General features: G+C 42.9%; 1 protein-coding gene and 1 long non-coding RNA gene across 10 annotated transcripts in view; one reads left to right on the top strand and one right to left on the bottom strand.

Annotated features, from left to right (window-relative positions):
* The window catches only part of C1H14orf39 (chromosome 1 C14orf39 homolog), an 88,507-nt gene that overhangs the window by 22,442 nt on the left and 44,462 nt on the right, over positions 1-21,603 (top strand). For 8 of the 9 annotated variants that reach the window (XM_053257918.1, XM_053257910.1, XM_053257953.1 and 5 more), the window contains exons 5-10: positions 2,539-2,628; positions 3,534-3,721; positions 15,309-15,351; positions 16,642-16,762; positions 18,687-18,722; positions 19,857-19,951. In XM_053257918.1, the coding sequence (XP_053113893.1) occupies positions 2,539-2,628; positions 3,534-3,721; positions 15,309-15,351; positions 16,642-16,762; positions 18,687-18,722; positions 19,857-19,951 (573 nt within the window). The remainder of the gene's footprint in view (positions 1-2,538; positions 2,629-3,533; positions 3,722-15,308; positions 15,352-16,641; positions 16,763-18,686; positions 18,723-19,856; positions 19,952-21,603) is intronic. The other variant, XM_053257901.1, reaches the window with a different exon arrangement.
* Positions 8,824-11,239, bottom strand: LOC128328207 (uncharacterized). Its single transcript, XR_008309080.1, has 3 exons — positions 11,158-11,239; positions 9,830-9,905; positions 8,824-9,067 (listed from the first exon to the last, which is right to left on the bottom strand). It is a non-coding gene; the product is annotated as an uncharacterized LOC128328207 (long non-coding RNA).

Genomic DNA, 21,603 nt, shown 5'->3' with positions numbered 1-21,603 from the left:
TGTATACCCCAAAGAAGTAAAGGTACTACTAAGTCCAGGAGGAGGCCAGCATGACTAACAGGTACTGTCAAAGAAGCCATAAAAGGGAAGAAGACTTCCTTCCAAAATTGGAAGGCCTGCCCAAATGAAGAGAACTGAAAGGAACACAAACTCTGGCAAAAGAAATGCCAGGTGACAATAAGGGAGGCAAAAAGAGAGTTTGAGGAACATTTAGCTAAAAGTATCAAGGGGAATAACAAAAACGTCTTTAAATACATCAGAAGTAGGAAACCTGCCAGTGAGGTGGTTGGACTCTTAGACAATGAGGGAGTGAAAGGGATTATTAAGGAAGATATGGAAGCTAAATGAATTCTTTGCGTCTGTCTTCACGGCTGAGGATACTGCGCATATACCTGTTCCTGAACCAGGCTTTTTGGGGATGGAGGCTAAAGAACTGAGTCAGATAGAAGTGGCGATGTTCTAAACTGTCTGGAAAAACTGAATACTAAAAAATCGCCAGGGCCGGATGGCATCCATCCAAGAGTCCTCAAAGTGATATTGCTGAACTCCTTGCTAAAATATATAACTTATCCCTGCAATCAGGCTCTGTACCGGAGGACTGGAAAGTAGCCATGTAACACTGATTTTCAAAAAGGAATCCAGGGGCGATCTGGAAAATTACAGGCCGGTTAGCTTAATGTCCGTTCCATGCAAATTGATAGAAAGCATCTTCAAGGATAAAATTGTAAAGCACATAGAACAACAGGCCCTGCTGGGGGAGAATCAGCAAGGTAAATCTGGCCTCACCAACCTTTTGGAGTTCTTTGAGAGTGTCATCAAGTGTGTGGATCAAGGTGATCCAGTTGACACATAGTATACCTGGACTTCCAAAAAGCTTTTAACAAAGTTCCTCATCAACGACTCCTGAGGAAACCTAGCGGTCATGGGATAAGGGGACAAGTACATGTGTGGATTGCTAACTGGTTGAAAGACAGGAAACAGAGGGTAGGTATAAATGGAGAGTTTTCACAATGGAGGGAAGTAAGAAGTGGGGTCCCCCAGGGATCTGAACTGGGACCGGTGCTTTTTAATTTATCCATAAATGAGCTAGAAATAGAGGTAAGCAGCGAGGTGGCCAGATTTGCAGATAATGCCAAACACTTTCAGGTAGTGAAATCCAAAAGGGATTGTGAGGAGCTCCAAAAGGATCTCTCCAAACTGGGGAAGTGGGCGACACAGTGGCAAATGCATTTCAGTGTTGGCAAGTGTAAAGTGATGCACATTGGGACGAAAAACTCCAAGTATATGCTGATGGGATCTGAGCTGTCGGTGACTGACCAGGAGAGGGATCTTGGGGTTGTGGTGGACAGTTGAGAGTGTTGACTCAATGTGCAGCAGCTGTGAAAAAGACCAATTCCCTGCGAGGAATCATTAGGAAAGGGAATGAAAATAAAACAGCTAATGTTATAATGCCCTTATACAGAACTATGGTGCGGCCACACCTGGAGTACTGCATACAATTCTGGCCACCACATCTTAAAAAGGACATTGTAGAACTGGAAAAAGTGCAAAAAAGGGCAACCAAGATGATCAGGGGCCTAGAGCACCTTTCTTATGAGGCAAGGCTACAACACTTGTGGTTATTTAGTTTAGAAAAAAGGTGACTGTGGGGGGACATGATAGAGGTCTATAAAATCATGCATGGTGTGGAGAAAGTGGACAGAGAGAAATTCTTCTCCCTCTCACATAACACTAGAACCAAGCGTTATTGATTGCCAGGAAATCTAGGGCTAAGAAACAGAAGTACTTTTTCACACAATGCATAATCCACTTGTGGAATTCTCTGCCACAAGATGTGGTGACAGCCAACAACCTGGATGGCTTTAAGAAGGGTTTGTATAACTTCATGGAGGAGAGGTCTATCATTGACTACTAGCTGGAGGGCTATAGGCCACCTGTAGCCTCAAAGGCAGGATGCCTCTGAGTACCAATTGCAGGGGAGTAATGGCAGGAGAGAGGGCATGCCCTCAACTTCTGCCTGTGGCTTCCAGCGGCATCTGGTGGGCCACTGTGTGAAACAGGATATTGGCCTAAATGGGCCTTGGGCCTCATCCAGCAGGGCTATTCTTATGTTCTTATGACTTGCATGGTATACTGGAACTTGCACTTGCCCAGCAGAGTGTACACTATTTCCAGTGTAAGTAGCACTGCGCACTTGTAGGCACACTGTTTTAAGTAGTTTGCAGAACTGTACTCTTGTGCAACACTGCCAGGGCTGGCTTCCATGTGCACAGCAGTGCTGGCCAGTCAGGAACACCAGCATTGTCTTGTGCATCATGTGGTTCAATGGAACTAGTAAATTATGAGTAATTTAGTGTGGATGTCAGCTACTGGGTATAGGAAGGGAGAGTGCCAGTACGAAAATGTTGAATATACCTCGCTTCCCCTGGATGGGAAGCACTAATTATTTTGATTGCTTTGATACTTTTGATGATATTTAACAATATTAATACTTTAACAGAATAGAAGTTTAATATACTTTAAAACTTGTTGCCCTAGTTGGAAACCAACATACATTATTCTTAATAAACATGAGGAATATTTGCAGAAGGAACTCCAGAAGTGCCAAGAAGCAACAGAAAAAGACAAGTATGCAATGATTTTAAAATATATATTTAGAATAATTTAATAAAATATTGTTAATTCTAACAATTCCATCCATTACATATAAAGTAAAAAGAGTATTTGACATCCTCATTAACTGTGTTCTGTGTATCCCTTCACACAAGCATCCTTGCTGTGAAGAGTTTCTGGAACTCTGCATGGTTATTGCACCAAAGGATGGGCTGATATTCACCAATCTCTCCTCCAAGAAGTGCCCTGTGCCCCCTGAAAAAATTGTCCACAACACTATGGTGCGGCCACACCTGGAGTACTGTGTACAATTCTGATCACCACATCTCAAAAAGGACATTGTAGAACTGGAAAAGGTGCAGAAGAGGACAACCAAGATGTGGTGACAGACAACAACCTGGATGGCTTTAAGAGGGGGTTTAGATAACTTCATGGAGAAGAGAGGGCATGCCCTCAACTCCTGCCTGTAGGCTTCCAGCAGCATCTGGTGGGATACTGTGTGAAATAGGATGCTGGACTAGATGGCCTTGGGCCTGATCCAGCAGGGCTGTTCTTATGTTCTTACGTATACAAACCTCAGGGACATGTTTTCAGGTGGTTTTAGGGAAAAGAGAGGTCCCCACCCACCACCACTTGTGTGATAACTACTGTGGAAGCTCTCCCGGCATGCAGGTACACAGTTAATAAGCCACATCCCATTGCTGGAATGGTGTTTTTTTTAAAAAGTGGTCTTAAATATTCCCAGCTATATAACAGTTCAATTAATAAAATACATGTCTTAAATTCTTCTGAATTTCCCTTGTTTTGAGATGGGCATGTGTCTTGAGAATTGGTTGTGCTTTGTAAAAGCAGTTAACTTAAAATTCTGAGATAAGAGATAAACAGCACCCCAAAATGACTGTATTTATTTATTTTAAAAGGAAAATATACCAGGATAACATGAAACAGTTTGAAGAGACTTTCAAGCAGCACCAAGCTAAATATTTAGAAACGGCAGCTGCACAGGAATATTACAGAGAAAGAAAAGAATTTGAAGTAATCCAAAGCCGAGTTCGGAAACAATCAGAACTACTTAAACAGAAAGAAGCTGAAGTGATGGATCTTCAAGGTAAAAATATTGATCCTTGATGTGATCCCAGTGTATTCACACCACTGGGATATGTGCCTGCGCAGGAGACTAATCGGGAAGATTCGAAAAGCTTCGCGCAGAGCTCCGGACTCCACCCATGGCGCGCATGCGTCTGTTGATATAGGCGGTTGGAGCGCCATTCTCCTCAGTTCCTTTCTAACGACTAGTACGGATGCCTTGGAACGTTCTTCTGCTTGGTCGGGGTTTGCCACCTCAGCCACTCGGATACGTGAGAGAATATATTTTCTAATATTACTAGCTCTTCTTGTTGGACTGTTTACATGACAGACAAGAAGAAAAATACATTTAAGAGGTGCGGGAAATGCTTCACCATTTTCCCTTCGTCTGGTGATCTACACTCGCTATGTCTTCTCTGTTTGAGAGAAGAACATAATACCAAAAACTGTAAAATCTGTCAGGAGTTTTCCAAACAGACTCGGAAAATTAAATTTTTGAGGTTAAAGGATGCTTTTTACAATTTGGCGCTAAAAATAGCAATAGCAATAGCACTTACATTTATATACCGCTCTATAGCCGGAGCTCTCTAAGCAGTTTACAGTGATTTTAGCATATTGCCCCAACATTTCTGGGTACTCATTTTACCGATCTCGGAAGGATGGAAGGCTGAGTCAACCTTGAGCCCCTGGTCAGGATCGAACTTGCAACCTTCTGGTTACAGGGCGGCAGTTTTACCACTGCACCACCAGGGGCTCTTGAGTCTGTACCACAAAGTAGGACAGAATATGCCAAGATTGGTGGGCTCATATGATGACACACCCCATCTCGGCATATCCTTCCTGAGACTGGAAGTACTTGTGTTTCTGAGGCTCCAGCTGCTTTGCCAAACCTCCTGTGTGTTGTGACATGTGCAGCCACCCATATTAGTTTAGCTTAGAACTATTCTGTTTCAGCAAAAGAGTATTATGCTCATTTAAACTCAGTTAATGATGTCGACGGTTGCCCCAGTATCGAAATTAATTGATTCTTCAATGTCTGTCTGTTCAAGTGTGACCCCTTTTACAAAGTCCTCAAGTTAGGACAAGGTGAAGTTGACATTGACTCTGAGCCTGAAACTCGATTGTCCTTCGATGCCGATTCAGGTCTCGAAGGAAGGAGCACCTAAGCCCTCTTCTCTGACCTCGAAAGAGGTTCAGTTGGGAAAAACTAAGACAGAAGTGAAACATGGATCATCCTCCTCCACAACTATGACAGCCACTTTTCATAAATAGGTGAAATTGGACTCGGCATCAAAGCACCCAATGTCAGAGAAACCTTTGACGTTGATGCAGTCAACGTTGGACGTGGCGTTGAAACGCTTGTTGCTGGAGAATCTTACTACGTCAAAGCAGTCGATGTTGGTGAAGTCTTTGAAGAAAAACCTGCTGAAGCTGAAAGAAGTACCTATACCAAACAAGCCGCTGTTCGGAAATGGGTTGTCAACTTCCTTGGTACCAAAATTTACAATACTGAAGCTGAAAATTGTGCCTATAAGGGAGGCAAGGAATGAGGCCATGTTAACACTGGACTCTCTGACAACTACTCATTCACTGTCAGTGACAACGGAAGTTCCCCCATGCAATATTTTGGCTATACCTTCGGAAGCTAATGTAGCATTGTCTCAGGGTGTATACCCCTTTTCACCTTCTCATCCAAGTATTATTGATCTTAACGATACTGATGATGTGGTTGAAGTTCCAAGGACTCTGTCCTTTCCCCCTGTCACTCATGGACATTTAGTGGAAGATGAGAGACAGAATCCGATTAAATGGAAAACTGAGAAACCATGGAGTGCACACAGTCCCATGCGCCCTGCTCTCTCTCAGTGGCATCAGGGAGGCGGTGACTGCGCTTATCAAAACAAACCCTATCAGACTTTCCAATCAACAACTTGTCCATCTTTTGAAGAATTTACTCATACATATTGCTATGCTCAACCCTTACATGTAGTGTGCTACACTGACCCAGTCAGGGATGAAAGCGTCTTTTTATGCCCACATGATTACCATCGTCCCAAGGAGGTTATGCATACAGTCACCTCAGGTTCGATGTCCTTCCATATGACTCAAGCTACCATGTCGACTCAAACTGATCCTGAATCACCTCTTTCACCAACCACTCTATCTAATCCAGTCAAACTATTCTTCCACCGTTACAACCAGCCTTACCACTTGAACCTCAAAGTCCAACTCTGATACACCACGGGACACCTCGTTGTCTGATGGCCTTTCTCCCATCCCGGATGATTCAGCACCTGACTCAGACACAGACTCGCAAGTCATTGAGACCCCGTCGGAACTGTCCCCGGATGATGAGGTACTTTTAAAAGTATCTGATTCACAGAAGGAGGAACATAAGAACTATCATAGCTTGATTATTGATATAGCCAAATCCTTGGGCCTTAGTCTTAAACAAGTTACTGAAAACATTGAAGATTCTGTTTACAAGTTTTTCCAAACTGCAAAAACGCCCCAACCTACTGCATTACCAATGCTCCCAGTGCTGCTATAAGCTTCAAAGCAGGCATGGAAGAAGCCATCTACTAAGGCCTCCACTTCCAGGTGGCTGGAAAATATGTATAAGGTCCAAGAAGAAGGATGTGAATACGTTTTCAAACACTCACAACCTAATTCATTGGTGGTTAACTACTTGTTGTCTTCCCGCTTGGGCAAGCAACATTCAGTCATGACTGACAAGGAGGGTCGTGAGTTAGATTCCCTTGGTAGGTGCTTGTATTTGACTAGTACACTGGCAATACGTATTGCAAACTACACTACATGTATGTCACACTACCAACACTCTTTGTGGGAGGAGCTTGCTGATACTAAGCTGGAAGATGTGCAGGCAAAAATGAAAGAGCTGCAAATCAGATCAGCTGATATTACCAGTCAACAAATAAGCACAGCTCGCCATCTGATGGACTCTAGGAACATGGCAGGTTCGATAGCCTTGTGATGTCATGCTTGGCTTCACTCCTCTATATTGCAATATTTATTTATTTATTTATTTGTTCGATTGAACAAATGAGCCTAGGGAGAAAATAGTAGACCTCCCCTTTGAGGTTGAAGGCTTTTCAGCTCCAAAACTGACGATACACTAGAAAAACTGAAGTCATTTGCGGTCCTTACCACTCAGTCTGGCTATCAATCTAGGCCAAAGCCTTCCTTTGTACCTAATGTTCCCTACAGGAAGTACAGGTCTCAATACAAACTCAGCAATAAGAGAGAATTTAAGAAATCTTCAAGGCCTCAGGGTAAACTTTACCAGCATAGGCGAAAACCTCTGTTCAACGCCATAAACTGGGTGAGAATTCGAAGCAGAACTTTTGATAACTTGAATGTTCCTGCCCAAGTTCCCATGATCTCTTGGCATCTGGACAACTGAAGACACATAACTATGGAGATGTGGGTGCTTTCCATAGTCCAATTGGGCTACGCCATACAATTTCCATACTCGCCCTTGGTTCATGGGCCTAAGATCCACAATGCCTACCCCCACTCTACAGGCAGAAGTAATATCCCTTTTGGAAAGAGATAGCAATAGCAATAGCACTTACATTTATATACCGCTCTATAGCTGGAAGCTCTCTAAGCGGTTTACAATGATTTAGCATATTGCCCCCAACATTCTAGGTATTCATTTTACCGACCTCGGAAGGATGGAAGGCTGAGTCAACCTTGAGCCCCTGGTCAGGATTGAACTTGCAACCTTCTGGTTATAGGGCGGCAGTTTTACCACTGCGCCACCAGGCGCTCTGTTTTACCAGGGGCTGTTTTACCAGGGGCTCAGTTTTACCAGGGGCTCAGTTTTACCACTGCGCCACCAGGAGATGCTATAGAGCCCATTCTCTCAACCATCCAAGGGAGCGGGTTCTATTCCAGGTATTTCCAAGTGCCTAAGAAGGACGGAGGCATTCATCCTATCCTGGACCTCAACAAATTTGTACAGACCACAAAAATTCACATGATCTCAATTATGGGCATGATTCAACTTCTACTACCATCGCTTAAATGAACAATCAAGGGGAGGACTGTTTTGCGTCCCCTGTGCAGGTTGGCACTGAAGCTCTGGGACTGGTGTATTCAACACAAAATTCACCCTGTGGTGATCCACATCAAAGGAGTTTGCAATTTGGAAGCTGACTCATTGAGCCGCACCTTGCATTGCTTGGATGCTCGCGAATGGAGTGTGTCCATGACTTACTTGCAGCCGATATTCCACCCATGGGGGTTTCCACGAGTGGACTTATTCATGTCACAGGATAATGCGAGATGCGATCTGTTCTGTACAAGGGCAGGTGTAGGCACCAACTCCAAGGGAGACGCCTTTCTTGTGCCATGGAACGAAACTCTGTTGTATATGTTTCCGCCCCTTCCCTTGATCCCAAGAGTCCTCAACAGGCTTATCCATCAAAAGACAGACTGCATTCTGATTACCCCGGATTGGCCATGTCAGGCGTGGTATCCTATTGTCTTGAGACAGTCCAAGGGCAGATACTGACCCTTATCAGCTGCAACAGACCTGCTGTCCATGCACCATGGCCAGGTGTTGCATCCAGACATCAAAATGCTGAAACTCACCGCTTGGAGGATCAAGTTGCTGAACCCTGTGCCCAGCTACTAGAAGAGATCCTCTTTAATGAGAAGAAGCCTTCTGCGCAGAAGATGAATGCTGCCAAGTGGAAACGCTTCACATCATATTCGGTGACTCACTCTTTTTCACCCTCAAGAGCTACCATGTTACAGATACAGTATTGCAATATCTCTCCAGCCTGCCTGAAACTGGCTAGCCTTTCTAATCCATCCATTAGGATCCACCTTGCTGCTATCTCTAGCTGTCATGCGGGGTGGACGCCTCTACTGTTTTCTCCCTTCCCCTTTCCAAAAAGTTTCTTAAGGGCCTGGAGAACATGTACCCGTGTACAAGGACCCCAACACCAGAATGGTCACTGTCTTGGGTTCTGATGGGTTTAATAAACACCCCGTTTGAGCCCATGGCTACTGTCCCTCTGCGGTTTTTGTCCATTAAAATGGCCTTTCTCATAGCTATCACCACAGCCAAGGGAGTGGGGGAGTTGTGTGCCCTAAGGTCTGAACCCCCTTATGTCAGGTTTCACAAAGACAAAGTAGTCATGCGTATGGACATATCTTTTATTCCAAAGATAAACACAAGTTTTCACATTAACAAAGATGTGATCCTGCCAGCCTTTTCCCGCAACCCACAGTCTGATTTAGAACACTCTCTACACACATTGGATGTTCGCTGAGCACTGGCCTTCTATCTGGATAGGACTCATTCCTTTCGTAAAGATAATAGACTTTTCGTTTCCTATAGAAAGGACAAGAAAGGCATGCAAATCACTCACCAACGCTTCTCCCACTGGATTATCCAAGCCATAGATGAGGCATACAAGTCTCAAGGCAAAGTCCCAGTTAAGGGTGTTAAAGCCCATGCTACAAGAGCGGTATCATCTTCGGCCACCAATCTGTCAGAGGTTGGTCTCCATGACTGAGATTTGAAGTTCTCCTACTTGGTCTTCAGACCACCCCTTCATTATATGCTTTGGACCTCCAGTCCTCTAAGGATGTGCGATTTGGGAGGGGTGTTCTGAAGTAAGTTCTATGCTAACAGTGCACGTCCAAGAAACCCTCCTCCTGTAGGAGCTTGCTAATCGTTCAGTGGTGTGAATACACTGGGATCATGTCAAGGATCCCCTTAAGTGGCGCAGCGGGGAAATGCTTGACTAACAAGCAGAAGGTTGCTAGTTTGAATCCCTGCTGGTATGATATCGGGCAGCAGCGATATAGGAAGATGCTGAAAAGCATCATCTCATACTGTGCAAGAGGAGGCAATAGTAAACCCCTTCTGTATTCTACCAAAGAAAACCACAGGGCTCTGTGGGCGCCAGGAGTCGAAATCGACTTGACAGCACACTTTACCTATATGTCAAGGATAAACAGGTTGCTTACTTGTAACTGATGATCCTTGAGTGATCCAAGGTATTCACACATCCCACCCTGCCTCCCCTCTTCCTTGGAGGTCGTGCTCAGGGCAACATCTATGTTTTTACTTACCTGTTCTCTCACTTACCTCTCCAGTTCCACTTATGATGGTTGCTGACATCTGGTGGTAATCCAGGAACCAAAGAGAGTGGTGCTCCAACCACCTATATCAACAGACACAGGTGTGCTGTGGGCGGAGTCCGGAGCACCGCGAAACCTTTTAGAATCTTCCCAATTGGTCTCCTGCGCAGGCGCGTATCCCAGTGGTGTGTATACCTAGGATCACTCAAGGATCATCAGTTACAGGTAAGCAACCTGTTTTTTTCTGTAAGGCCAGCTGAGTTTGCTTTAAAATATATATTTAATATAGAATTGTAATACTTCAAACCTGTAAGAGACCTAAAATTTAGTTCATCTATAGTTCTGAGTCAGGATGTCCTTTCTAAGAGTATGCACAGACCAGCAGTTTTCCTTGCAATCCATCTGATAATATCACAAGGAACTGCTAGTGCAGTTCACACCTCATCCTCGGATCCGTCAGATTTGTTCTTGATAAATGCTTCCTGTATTTTCACATAAAGTGTGTTCAAGCCAGTACCCTTATATATAAGTGATTCTTTTCAGCCCGTATTGTGTCTGCAAGTTCATGTCCAGCGGAGTTGTTCAGGGTTGGAAGAGGGCTAGTGAGTGCCCCTCTTCCCTTGAATCAGAATTTGGAACCATCTATTACCTGCTGTGTTTAATGATTTGTGTGTGGATAAAATCTCTCTTCTTTGGGCCGACTTAGATTTAGACCCCACAATTACTGCAGTGTCTGAATTGGAGGTGTCCAGCGACTCTTATGTGGTTAGGCTGGATCAGTTTCAGTTTGTGACTCGTGAGGATGTGGACAAGCTGCTTGGAGTGATGCAGCCTACCACCTGTACTCTTGACCCTTGCCCAACATGGCTAATACTATCTGGCAGGGAAGTTGTTGTAGAAGGCCTGGTAGAGATCATAAATGCTTCTCTGAGGGAGGGCAGGATGCCTCCTTGCCTTAAGGAGGCAATTATTAGACCACTTCTGAAGAAGCCTGCCTTGGATTCCTCAGAGTTGAGCAACTGTAGGCCTGTCTCCGAACTTTCATGGCTGGGCAAGGTAATTGAGAGGGTGGTGGCCTCCCAACTCTGGGCAGTCTTGGATGAAACTGATTATCTAGACCCATTTCAGACTGGCTTTCTGGTGGGCTATGGGGTTGAGACTGCCTTGGTTGGCCTGATGGATGATCTCCAATTGGGAATTGACAGAGGAAGTGTGACTCTGTTGGTCCTTTTGGACCTCTCAGTGGCTTTCGATACTATCGGTCATAGTATCCTTCTGGAGCGTCTGAGGGGGTCGGGGGTGGGAGGCACTGCTTTGCAGTGGTTCCACTCTTACCTCTCTGGCAGATTCCAGATGGTGTCCCTCTGGGACTGTTCTTCAAAAACTGAACTTCTGTATGGTGTCCCTCAGGGCTCCATATTATCTCCGATATTGTTTAACATCTACATGAAACCGCTGGAAGAGATCATCAGGAGATTTGGTGCAGAATGTTATTAGTATGCTGATGACACCCAAATCTTTTTCTCCATGTCAACACCATCAGGAAAAGGCATAACCTCCATAAATGCCTACCTGGAGGTAGTGATGGGCTGGATGAGAGGTAACAGGCTGAGGCTGAATCCAGATAAGATGGAGGTACTTATTGTGTGGGTCGGAACTCAGGAGATTATTTTGATCTGCCAGTTCTGGATGGGGTCACACTCCCCAAAAGGAACAGGTACGCTGTCTGGGGATGCTTCTGGACACAAAACTCTTCCTGGTTTCCCAGGCTGAGGCAGTGGCCAGAGGTGCCTTTTATCAGCTTTGGCTGATAATGCCAGCTGCGTCCGTTTCTTGAGATAAATGATCTCAGAACAGTAGTACATCTGCTGGTCACCTCCACACTTGACTACTGCAATGTGCTCTATGTGGGGCTGCCTTTGTACGTAGTCCAGAAACTGCAGTTAGTCCAGAATGCAGCAGCCAGGTTGGTCTCTGGGTCATCTCAGAGAGAACATATAACTTCTATCTTAAAAGATCTATACTGGCTGCCGATAAGTTTCCCGGCAAACTACAAGATTTTAGTTATAACCTATAAAGCCCTAAACCACTTGGGCCCTGGGTACTTACTAGAACGTCTTCTTTGCTATGAACCATGCCGCCCATTGAGATCATCTGGAGAGGTTCGTCTGCAGTTGCCACCAGCATATCTGGTGGCTACTCGGAGATGGGCCTTCTCCATTGCTGCCCTGAGGCTTTGGAACACACTTGCTGCTGAAATAAGAGCCTCCCCATCTCTTACAAACTTTAAAAAAGGCAGTCAAGATGTATTTGTTCACCCAGGCTTTTAATCACATATTGTTTTAATTGTGTTTTAATTGTTTTATTCATTCATTCATTCATTTATTTATTTATGATTTATATACCGCCCTTCCAAAATGGCTCAGTTTTAATGTTTTAAATTTTAATTGTTGAAATGTTTTCATCTTTTTATTAGTTGTTTCTATTGTTGTAAACCGCCCAGAGAACTTGCATTTTGGGCAGTATAAAAATGTGTTAAATAAATAAATAATAAAAATAAGTCCATTTAATTGTTGGCCTTCATTTTAACCCTAATATTAAACATAAAACTTTTTTGTTTGTTCTGGCCTTCCAGGGTTTGTAAATTGTTGTTGAATGTTTTAACTGTTTTAAAATGATTTTAAACTGTTTTTAAATTTGGTTTTTATATTGTTTTAAGTTAATTGTTTTAGATGTTTGTTAGTTTGTTGTTTTGTTGTTGTGCAGTGTCCAGAGCCTTTGGATAGGGCAGTATAAAAATGAAATAAACAAACAAACAAACCTGCAGATTTCTGATGTATATAAACCTCCTCTATCTAGAACTGTAGGCTTGTTTTTGCTATTTATTTATTGTTTTTGTTATTTATTTTGTAATTAGCAGCAGAAATAAACAAGAAATATGTGATGAAGAGGTTATTGAGTCAATTTCTGCAGAGGAGAATAAAATAAATAAATAAGCAAAAGGTTTCTGACAATGAAGGGCAATGGCTAGTGAGGACGGCACAGGATGTCACTCCAGAGCAATCTTAGTAGGATTATATCTCTTTAATAAGATACAAATCTCAACATCTTGCATAGTGATAGTTGTGTTAATCTGTTGTAGCAAAAACAATGAAAAATCATGTGGCACCTTAAAGCCCAACACTGGCTGACATCCATATACTGAGGATAACATTATCACGCATCTCATAAAATGGGGTGTAGTCCATGAAAGCTTGTGTTAAAATAAATGGCCAACATTCTGATTATTGTTGTGCACACATAGCTTTAAAAGATGTGTGCAGCTGCTGCTTGGCTGTTTCTGAAATGTGCACACTTTAGTGTGTGGCTGGGGGAAGCAATTTCCACCAATCTCCTCTTCCTCTAGAAGTGCTATAAGTAACATGCAAAAATATCTCTGACTTTCATTGGGCAGGTAGCTACTGCACATGTGCTTTTTTGGGCTCTGCTCGCACAGAGTCAAGATGTTGGCCATTTATTTCAACATAAGCTTTAATGGACTATAGCCCATTTCATCACATGCATGAAATATTATCCTCGTTTAGCAAGCTTACAGTATAGTGATAGAATGAAAAGTTCAACATATGGATGTTGCACAGGCATATCCTTGAGTAATTACTAGTGGTTAGGGATGTGCACAAATTGATTTTTTAATTTGATTTGTGCCCAAAACAAATCACCCCTGAGTTGTTTTGTATCCAGATCTATCCCCTCCAAATCACCCCAGATTCGATTTGTATTTGCTTTGATTCGATTTGGACTTGGACTGATTTGGACCACTTAGCAAGGTCCTAAGGGCACCAAATTTGGCTGGTAGGTAGGTCCTCATGGGTGCCACCTACCACCCAAATTTCAAGGCAGTGGAACACTTAGTTGATTTTTCATGAATTTCTTTTAGTTTTTATTGATTTTGAACATTTCTGCACTGGGAAACAATTTTCGCCCTAGGAAACAAGTTGCCATATCCTAACCCTAAAACGGATCCCCTGCTTTCATTTAAAAAAAAAAAAGCTAAGCTCTAGCCTTTGTAGAAGTGGCGTTATGGAGCAAAATGTGCAGTCATTATTTTTCAAGTGTTTGGATTCTTTGGTGTATAAGAACTTCTCCTCATAATGAATCCCTATGAGGATTCATTGCACACCTTCATTTCCTCTGTTCATTTTGACTGTCACTGGACAGTGCCAAATGTCAACTGCCATGTGCCAACTATACCCCCCACCACCATCTGCAAGGCAGTGGGATACTCACTTTAATTTCTAGGAGTGTTGAAATGTTTAGATTCTTTGGTGTCTAATAACTTTCCCTCATAATGAATCCCTATGAGGATTCATTATACGCCTTTGTTTCTTCTGTTCATTTTGACTAACATTGGACAGTGCCAACTGTCAACTGTCAACTGCCATGTGTCAACTACACCCCCCCCACACACACACACTGAGGTACTCAGTTTATGTTTAAGGTATTTTTGAAGTGTTTAGCTTCTTTGGTGTCTTAATTACACACCTTCATTTCTTCTGTTCATTTTGACCCCACTGCTTTGCAGGTGGGGGTGGAGAATTAGTGGCATCCTGTGTTCCAACTACCCTGCAACTCACAAGCCACTGGGTACTCAGTTTATATTTTAGGATTTTTTGAGGTGTTTACACTCTTTGGTATGTAATGAATCCTCATAGGGATTCATTATGATGAAAGGTTATTAGACACCAAAGAGCCTAAACAATTGGTGGTGGGGGTGGAATCCTAGAACATAAACTAAGTGGTATCTGTTTGGCCTATGACTGCAATAAAAGAACTGAGTAGTACCCCACTGCCTTGCGGGTGGGAGTGGGGTATAATTGGCAGTTAACAGTTGGCACTGTCGAAAAGACAGTCAAAATGAATAGAAAAAATGGAGGTGTGTAATGAATCCTCATAGAGATTCATTGAGGGAAAGTTATTATACACCAAAGAATCCAAACACTTGCAAAATAGTGACCACACATTTGCTCCATAACTCCACTTCTACAAAGGCTAGAGCTTAGCTTTTTTCTTTTTCTTTTTTAAATGAAAGCTGGGAATCTGGGGGAATTAATAGAAGGGATCCGAATCTCGAATTCATTCGAATCAAATCAGGCACGATTCGATTTGTACCCGAATCTAGACAATGGACAACAGGGGTGATTTGTTTTGTCTCGAAATCACCTGAATCAGCTAGATTCGGATACAAACTGATTTGTACGCGAATCAGTTTGCACATCCCTACTAGTGGTAAAGTGGAACAGAAAATGCCAATTACAATGCACCTTTAGTATTTTATTAATATCATAATGTACCTTTTCCTAGCCATTGTTCTACCAAACATTTTACAAAAGTTGACTTTGTGTAAATGGGTCCCTGTGGATTCCTTTTCTAACCCAAATACATAAGAGATTAAAGTGAGATTAATGTATGAACTCCTTTTTTTCCAGATCCTGGTCCATTTCCATCACTTACTTATTGGGCTTCACAGATGTATCCACTCGTTGTCTCCTTAAGAGGAAGTTTGACATTTAGTTTTTTGTTGTCTTGTTGGCTTTACTATGATGTAACCCATGTTACTATGATGTAATCCAAGATGTTGCTTCAGTTAAAATATCCTGATAGCTGCATTCTGTTTTTAACCCCTAGAGAAGCCCATTGAATTGTAATTGAAGTAGAAGCTAAGAACAAAGCCCTTCTCTTAGTTTGGGATCTGTACCTACTGTAATCAGCACAAATTATGAACAAGTAATGCATTGGACAGCTTCATGTGTCATGCCAAACTGGAGGTTCAGTGGAGCGGCCAGAGCCCTGGGAATGCATGTGCACCCTAATTCCAGTCTTGGGAAGGTTATGTCAAGATTGGGTGTGTTGGGCAAACTGATCAGTTTTGACATATTCTGTCCTACTTGCAAGTCAGAACCTGACATCTGTCCCTCATTGGGGGACAGAATGGGGGATAGCAATAGCAATAGCACTTACATTTATATACCGCTCTATAGCTGGAAGCTCTCTACGGTTTACAATGATTTAGCATATTGCCCCCCAGCATTCTGGGTACTCATTTTACCGACCTCGGAAGGATGGAAGGCTGAGTCAACCTTGAGCCCCTTGGTCAGGATCGAACTTGCAACCTTCTGGTTACAGGGCGGCAGTTTTACCACTGCACCACCAGGGGCTCTTGAGTCTGTACCACAAAGTAGGACAGAATATGCCAAGATTGGTGGGCTCATATGATGACACACCCCATTTCGGCATATCCTTCCTGAGACTGGAAGTACTTGTGTTTCTGAGGCTCCAGCTGCTTTGCCAAACCTCCTGTGTGTTGTGACATGTGCAGCCACCCATATTAGTTTAGCTTAGAACTATTCTGTTTCAGCAAAAGAGTATTATGCTCATTTAAACTTTAATACAACACACAAAAATAGCCATATTGGTCCATTAGGGGGAAAACCTCTCAAAAGCCAATGCAGGGTAATACATTTCTTAGAATGAACTAAAATGCCACAAAATAGTGAGCCAGCTTTCTAGCTCTCCATAAGAGATCCAAGTAACTGTGAACCTCAAGTGACCACCAAACACTTGTGCACTCACCCAGCAGTCTGCAATTTTTTGCGCAACAAACATAATGTGTAGTTTGACTCTTAGTCCCATTGATTTCAGTGGCTTAAATCCAAATGAGCACTTCCATCTAGCATAGCTGCAGACTGAAGTGTGATTCTCTTTAGCCTTTTACTTGACTGTTTATTGTGTGTGTTTTATTGATTCCTTAACATAAGAAAGCGCATCTTTGAGGCAAAGCACAAAGGGAACTCTTAAGAATGCGGCAGTTCTCAGGCAACAATCATTTGAACTAGACAAAACAGCAGAGGAGCTAGAAAATAAAATAAATAGTTTCAAACAGGTAAAAGCCCATTATTAATTTCATGTTATGTTATAACCTGTGCTAAAATGCCACCCGATACTTTACTGCACTTGATAAAAGTATATTGTATTATCTGGAGCATAAATCAAACTGGATCTGCTGTTAGTAATTACTGTGTTCTTAATAGAATATAAAGGTATTTTATTTTAGGAACAATAAATGGGTTTCCCCATGAATTTATGATGTTTGAAGATAGTGTACTCTTTTTAGAGGCTCTGTGAGGGGTCAACCTACCTACTGAAGTACCTTTGCTGCCTCTACTCAGATCTGAGGAGGCAGGATCTGAGACCAGGTCATACTTCTCCTCATCCCCCACCCATTTTGCTTGTGTGGTAGTGTGGGATCTCTCTTCAGGTGAGGTGGGAGACAAAACAAAATGCACTTGATAAAACTAAACCACAGGATTTTATTAACAAAAGTTCTTTAAGCATGATGGTTACTAGTTCTAGAGATAAATAAACATTGTGGTTTTAAAGCATTGCATACAGAGATGTTAATGCTCTTTCCCCACTCTGGGATTCAGGTTCCTTGCATGGTTACAGAGTTTCTGCTCAGCCTCCCTCTGTTGTGTGCCACAGTCACTTTGCACTCTGTGTATGCTCTGGAGCTACACTGGAGTCAAAGGAGTTTGAACACACTGCCCTCTGGGGGCTCTCAAGTTCCTTAGCGAGATACAACAGTTTTTGGCAGAAGATGCAAAGAAGCACAGACACAGGGTGTAGTTCAAAATGTTTGCTTGAACTAATAAAAGCATAACAGAGATATAAACTTGGCAAGGGTGCGTGTGTGTGTTAAAGTTCAGTGGCTAACACTGTCTAATACGTAGGCAGCTAACAACTTCCAACACTGTGAAGGAGAAAGGAGGGCAAGGAGAAGGAAGGAAAGGAAGGGTGGAGAGGGGACAGAAAGGGAGAGGAGGGAATGGAGTAGGCACCCATATTACCAAATCTGGTGCAGCTTGGTGAACTCTGGCAGTAGCTAGTCACTGCTGGAGTTCAATGAAAGTATAGGCCGCAGATTGCAGAAGGATCTCAGTCACAGAACATAGGAAGCTGCCATATACTGAGTCTACCACTGGTCCAGCTAGCTCAGTATTGTCTACATAGACTGGCAGCGGCTTTTCCAAGGTTGCAGGCAGAGATCTTGCTCAGCCCTGCCTTGGAGATGCTGCCAGGGAGGGAACTTGAAACCTTCCCAGAGCAGCTCCATCCCCTGAGGGGGAATATCTTACAGTGCTCACATGTGGTCTCCCTTTCATATGCAACCAGGGCAGATCCAGTTTAGCTAAGGGGACAAATCATGCTTGCTACCGCAAGACCAGCTCCTCCTGCTCCTCAGAGCTAAGGTCTGGACCATGTTGAACAGATGAATTACAATTAGTCTTTCCTCTGACTCCCCCGAGGAGGAGTCACTAGCAAAGTGCTTGTCTTGTTGCGAAATCATGCCAGCTGGATAGCAGGCAAGATTATGAGCCAGTTTGGTGGGCGGGGAGGCAAGGGGCAAGGTCCCAGAGCAAGCAAGCTAGCAAGCTCTAAGTCATCGGCCATGTGTCTCGTGGAGTCGCGGCTAGTCCTTTTATACAGTTAAAAGTCTCTGATCAATAACAAATGTTCATCATAAATGTCGTCAATATTTCAAACCATAAAGGCCTAGTTCATTCATATATCAAATGTTTTTCACATTCCAGGATGACACATTCTGAATGTTTTTGCTAGTCGGTTCTTATCAGCAGGAATGTTCCTGCTTGTAATAAGCAAATGTCCTTCAGATGCAAAAACATGCCAGCTCAAAACTACAGTCTCTGGTCTTTCTCTATTCTAATTACAAGCTGCTCAGTGGAAGTGGGGGGAGGTGGGAATTGGGGTGCTTGTGTGTGATATAATCAATATCTATATCTCGCTAGCTCAAGGCACTTGCTTTCAAGATAATCATAATAAAGGTATGTGCTTACAAAGAGGTACATTACATTGTATCTTACATTGTATATTTTTATTAATGTTGTGAGCTGCCCCAAGCAGTAGTATAATGGAGGGGTGGGGTTTAAATATTTTAAATAAAATAATAAATACAAGCAATCAAACATAACTAGGATAGGGCCAGTTACTCTTCCTATGCTAAATAAAGAGAACCACCACATTAAAAAGGTGCCTCTTTGCCCAGCTAGCAGGGGTCATAGTTCCGAGGCGTCATAGTGGCCTCCCTTCCAGTTCTTTATAATGGAGGGAGATTCAGCATCATAGCTAGGACAGAATTATACCTATAGCATTTGTATTGTACTTTTTGAGCAGTCAAGGCACTTCATGTCAGTAATTCTTTTTAGAACCCTAAACCCTGTATAGTTGGTCACTTTACTGCCAATGTCCGATGAGAATTGAGGCTTCTGGTAGTCTCAAGAGTGCAACATAAGAACAGCCTTCTGGATGAGGCCCAAGACCCATCTAGTCCAGCATTCTGTTTCGCACAGTGGCCCACCAGATGCTGCTGGAAGCCACAGGCAGGAGCTGAGGGCATGCCCTCTCTCCTACTGTTATTCCCCCACAACTGGTATTCAGAGGCATCCTGCCTTTGAGGCTGGAGGTGGCCTATAGCCCTCCAACTAGTAGCCGTTAATAGACCTCTCCTCCATGTTAGTTCTCAGGCAGCTCTTCCAAGTGGCAAGAGTATTTTTTTTCTATCCAGTCCTTATCCATTTGGATCTATAGATCCCTCAGTAGCATGCAGTGACAGTTTTGTAGAGAACTTTGCAGAACTTTGTAGTGGATCTGTAGTGGGATTTTATTCTGTTTTAGAAATTTTAATGGTGTTTTATGCTATGGCTTTTATTGCTCCTGTAAATCAGAGGAACCTTTAAGGTATAAAGGTGACATTTAAATAAATAAAGACAAGTAGGCTCTGGATTACTTTGATTGGTGGGGGTAAGCCATGGAAAGATGGGACTGCAAGTAACATTCCAAGTTTTAAAGGGGTTGTAATGGATCCCTTGTTGAATGTTGTAAGGTAAGCTGTAGTGCATAATAAATAATGCAGATTTTGATGCAATTATTTTGTTTCTTTATATCTATCATTTTTTTAGCAACTTGAAAGAATGACAGAAGATCAAAATCATCCTGAAGTGATAGATGGGGGAAATGCAAACAATCTAGAAACTAGGAAGAAATTTGAAGAAAGGTAGCATCTTAAAATCTACTTCACTACCTTAAATTGACAAGTGTAAATCAAAGGCTAGAATTGTACATAGGATGTAACTGCACAACAGACATACTGTAGGTTAGTTTTATACCAATTCAACCACCATGCGATTACGACAGCGATGAATGCACCACTGAGAGACCTTAAAGGCCAAGTTGAAGACAGATCTTCCTGGAGAGAATCTATCTATGCGGTCTCTAAGAGTCGACAACGACTTGACAGAACTTAATCAGGCAATCAATCAACCACCATGCCTTTCTCAATGAAACCTTCAAGTTTGGGTGCTCAAAATTTTGTTGGAAGCCCTTAGCATCCATTCACACAACTACAGTTCCTTTCCCAAGGGAAAGAGAATGAATATTAAACTAGTGCAGTATATTTTATGTGGAGATATGATCAATGTGAAGTAGAGATGAGACTTCTTTGTTACTCCAATGCAGCACACCCAGTCAGCCTAAGCATAACAAGGACAATTTCTGAACTGCCATTTATAGATATATTTTTCATCCCCCAACATCAGTGCTAGTTATCAGTTTTTTTGTATATCTTTTATACCAGCAGTTTTCAAACTTGGGTCCCCAGATGTTGTTGGACTTCAACTCCCATAATCCCCAACCGCTGTGGCTCTGGGGACCCAAGTTTGAGAACCCCTGTTTTATACAAAGGTAGAAATATTTATCTTAAAAGCTGTATCCTAAGATACTTTGATGAAATCAAGTATAATATTCTGACTCTGCTGAAATTTGTGGCAAATCCCCCAATGAATACAATGGACAGGTTTTTACTTTTTAGCTATGCTATCCTATTGCATTAGATGTCATTGAGCCCTTTTTCATGAGCAGTGAGAAATGGCAAGAGGCTTAGTAGGAAGGAAGCCCTAAAGAGCTTACCTCCCTGCAGACAATCGATGGTATTCTCTTCAGCGGGCGGATCGCCCGCCCAGATGACTACCGGCTGCTGCCAGTAACACAGAGGGCTGGGGTGCCAGGACGTATCACTCCACATCACCATGGCCCCCAGAGCTCCAAGTGCGCAGTGCATTATGGGGATCTCCCTCCCCTCTCCAAAGCTGCTTGGGGTCCAGCGTGGTATAGTGGCTAGAGTGCTGGACTAGGACTGGGGAGACCCGAGTTCAAATCCCCATTCAGCAATGATACTTGCTGGGTGACTCTGGGCCAGTCACTTCTCTCTTAGCCTAACCTACTTCACAGGGTTGTTGTGAGGAGAAACTTAAGTATGTAGTACACCGCTCTGGGCTCCTTGGAGGAAGAGCAGGAAATAAAAATGTAAAAATAAATAAGTAAAATAAATAAATCTCTTCAGACTATCACAAAAATGGGGTTAGGAGACCACTCGTTCTCCTAACCTCGTTTTGGAGGGTGGCTGCCTAGGCAGGTTTGCCACCGAGGCACCGCCAGGATTGGGCCCAATCCCGGTGGTACACATGCACACCGGGCTGGGCTTCCTTCACCTGGTTTTCGGTGCAAATGTGAATAGCTTCATTGTTTCCTTGTGATTATGCAATTAATGCAGCATGTTGTGAACAGTAAATGTAAATATATATATGGAAGAAAACAAAGGCTAACATCTAGGCTAAATTACTCCTAAGCAACCAAACTGAAATTAAGTAG

The sequence above is a fragment of the Hemicordylus capensis genome, chromosome 1 (assembly GCF_027244095.1).
Source record: "Hemicordylus capensis ecotype Gifberg chromosome 1, rHemCap1.1.pri, whole genome shotgun sequence".
In the NCBI taxonomy this organism is placed as follows: domain Eukaryota; kingdom Metazoa; phylum Chordata; class Lepidosauria; order Squamata; family Cordylidae; genus Hemicordylus; species Hemicordylus capensis.
Note: the sequence above shows the minus strand (reverse complement) of the source record. Positions and strands in the feature narration are given on the sequence as shown.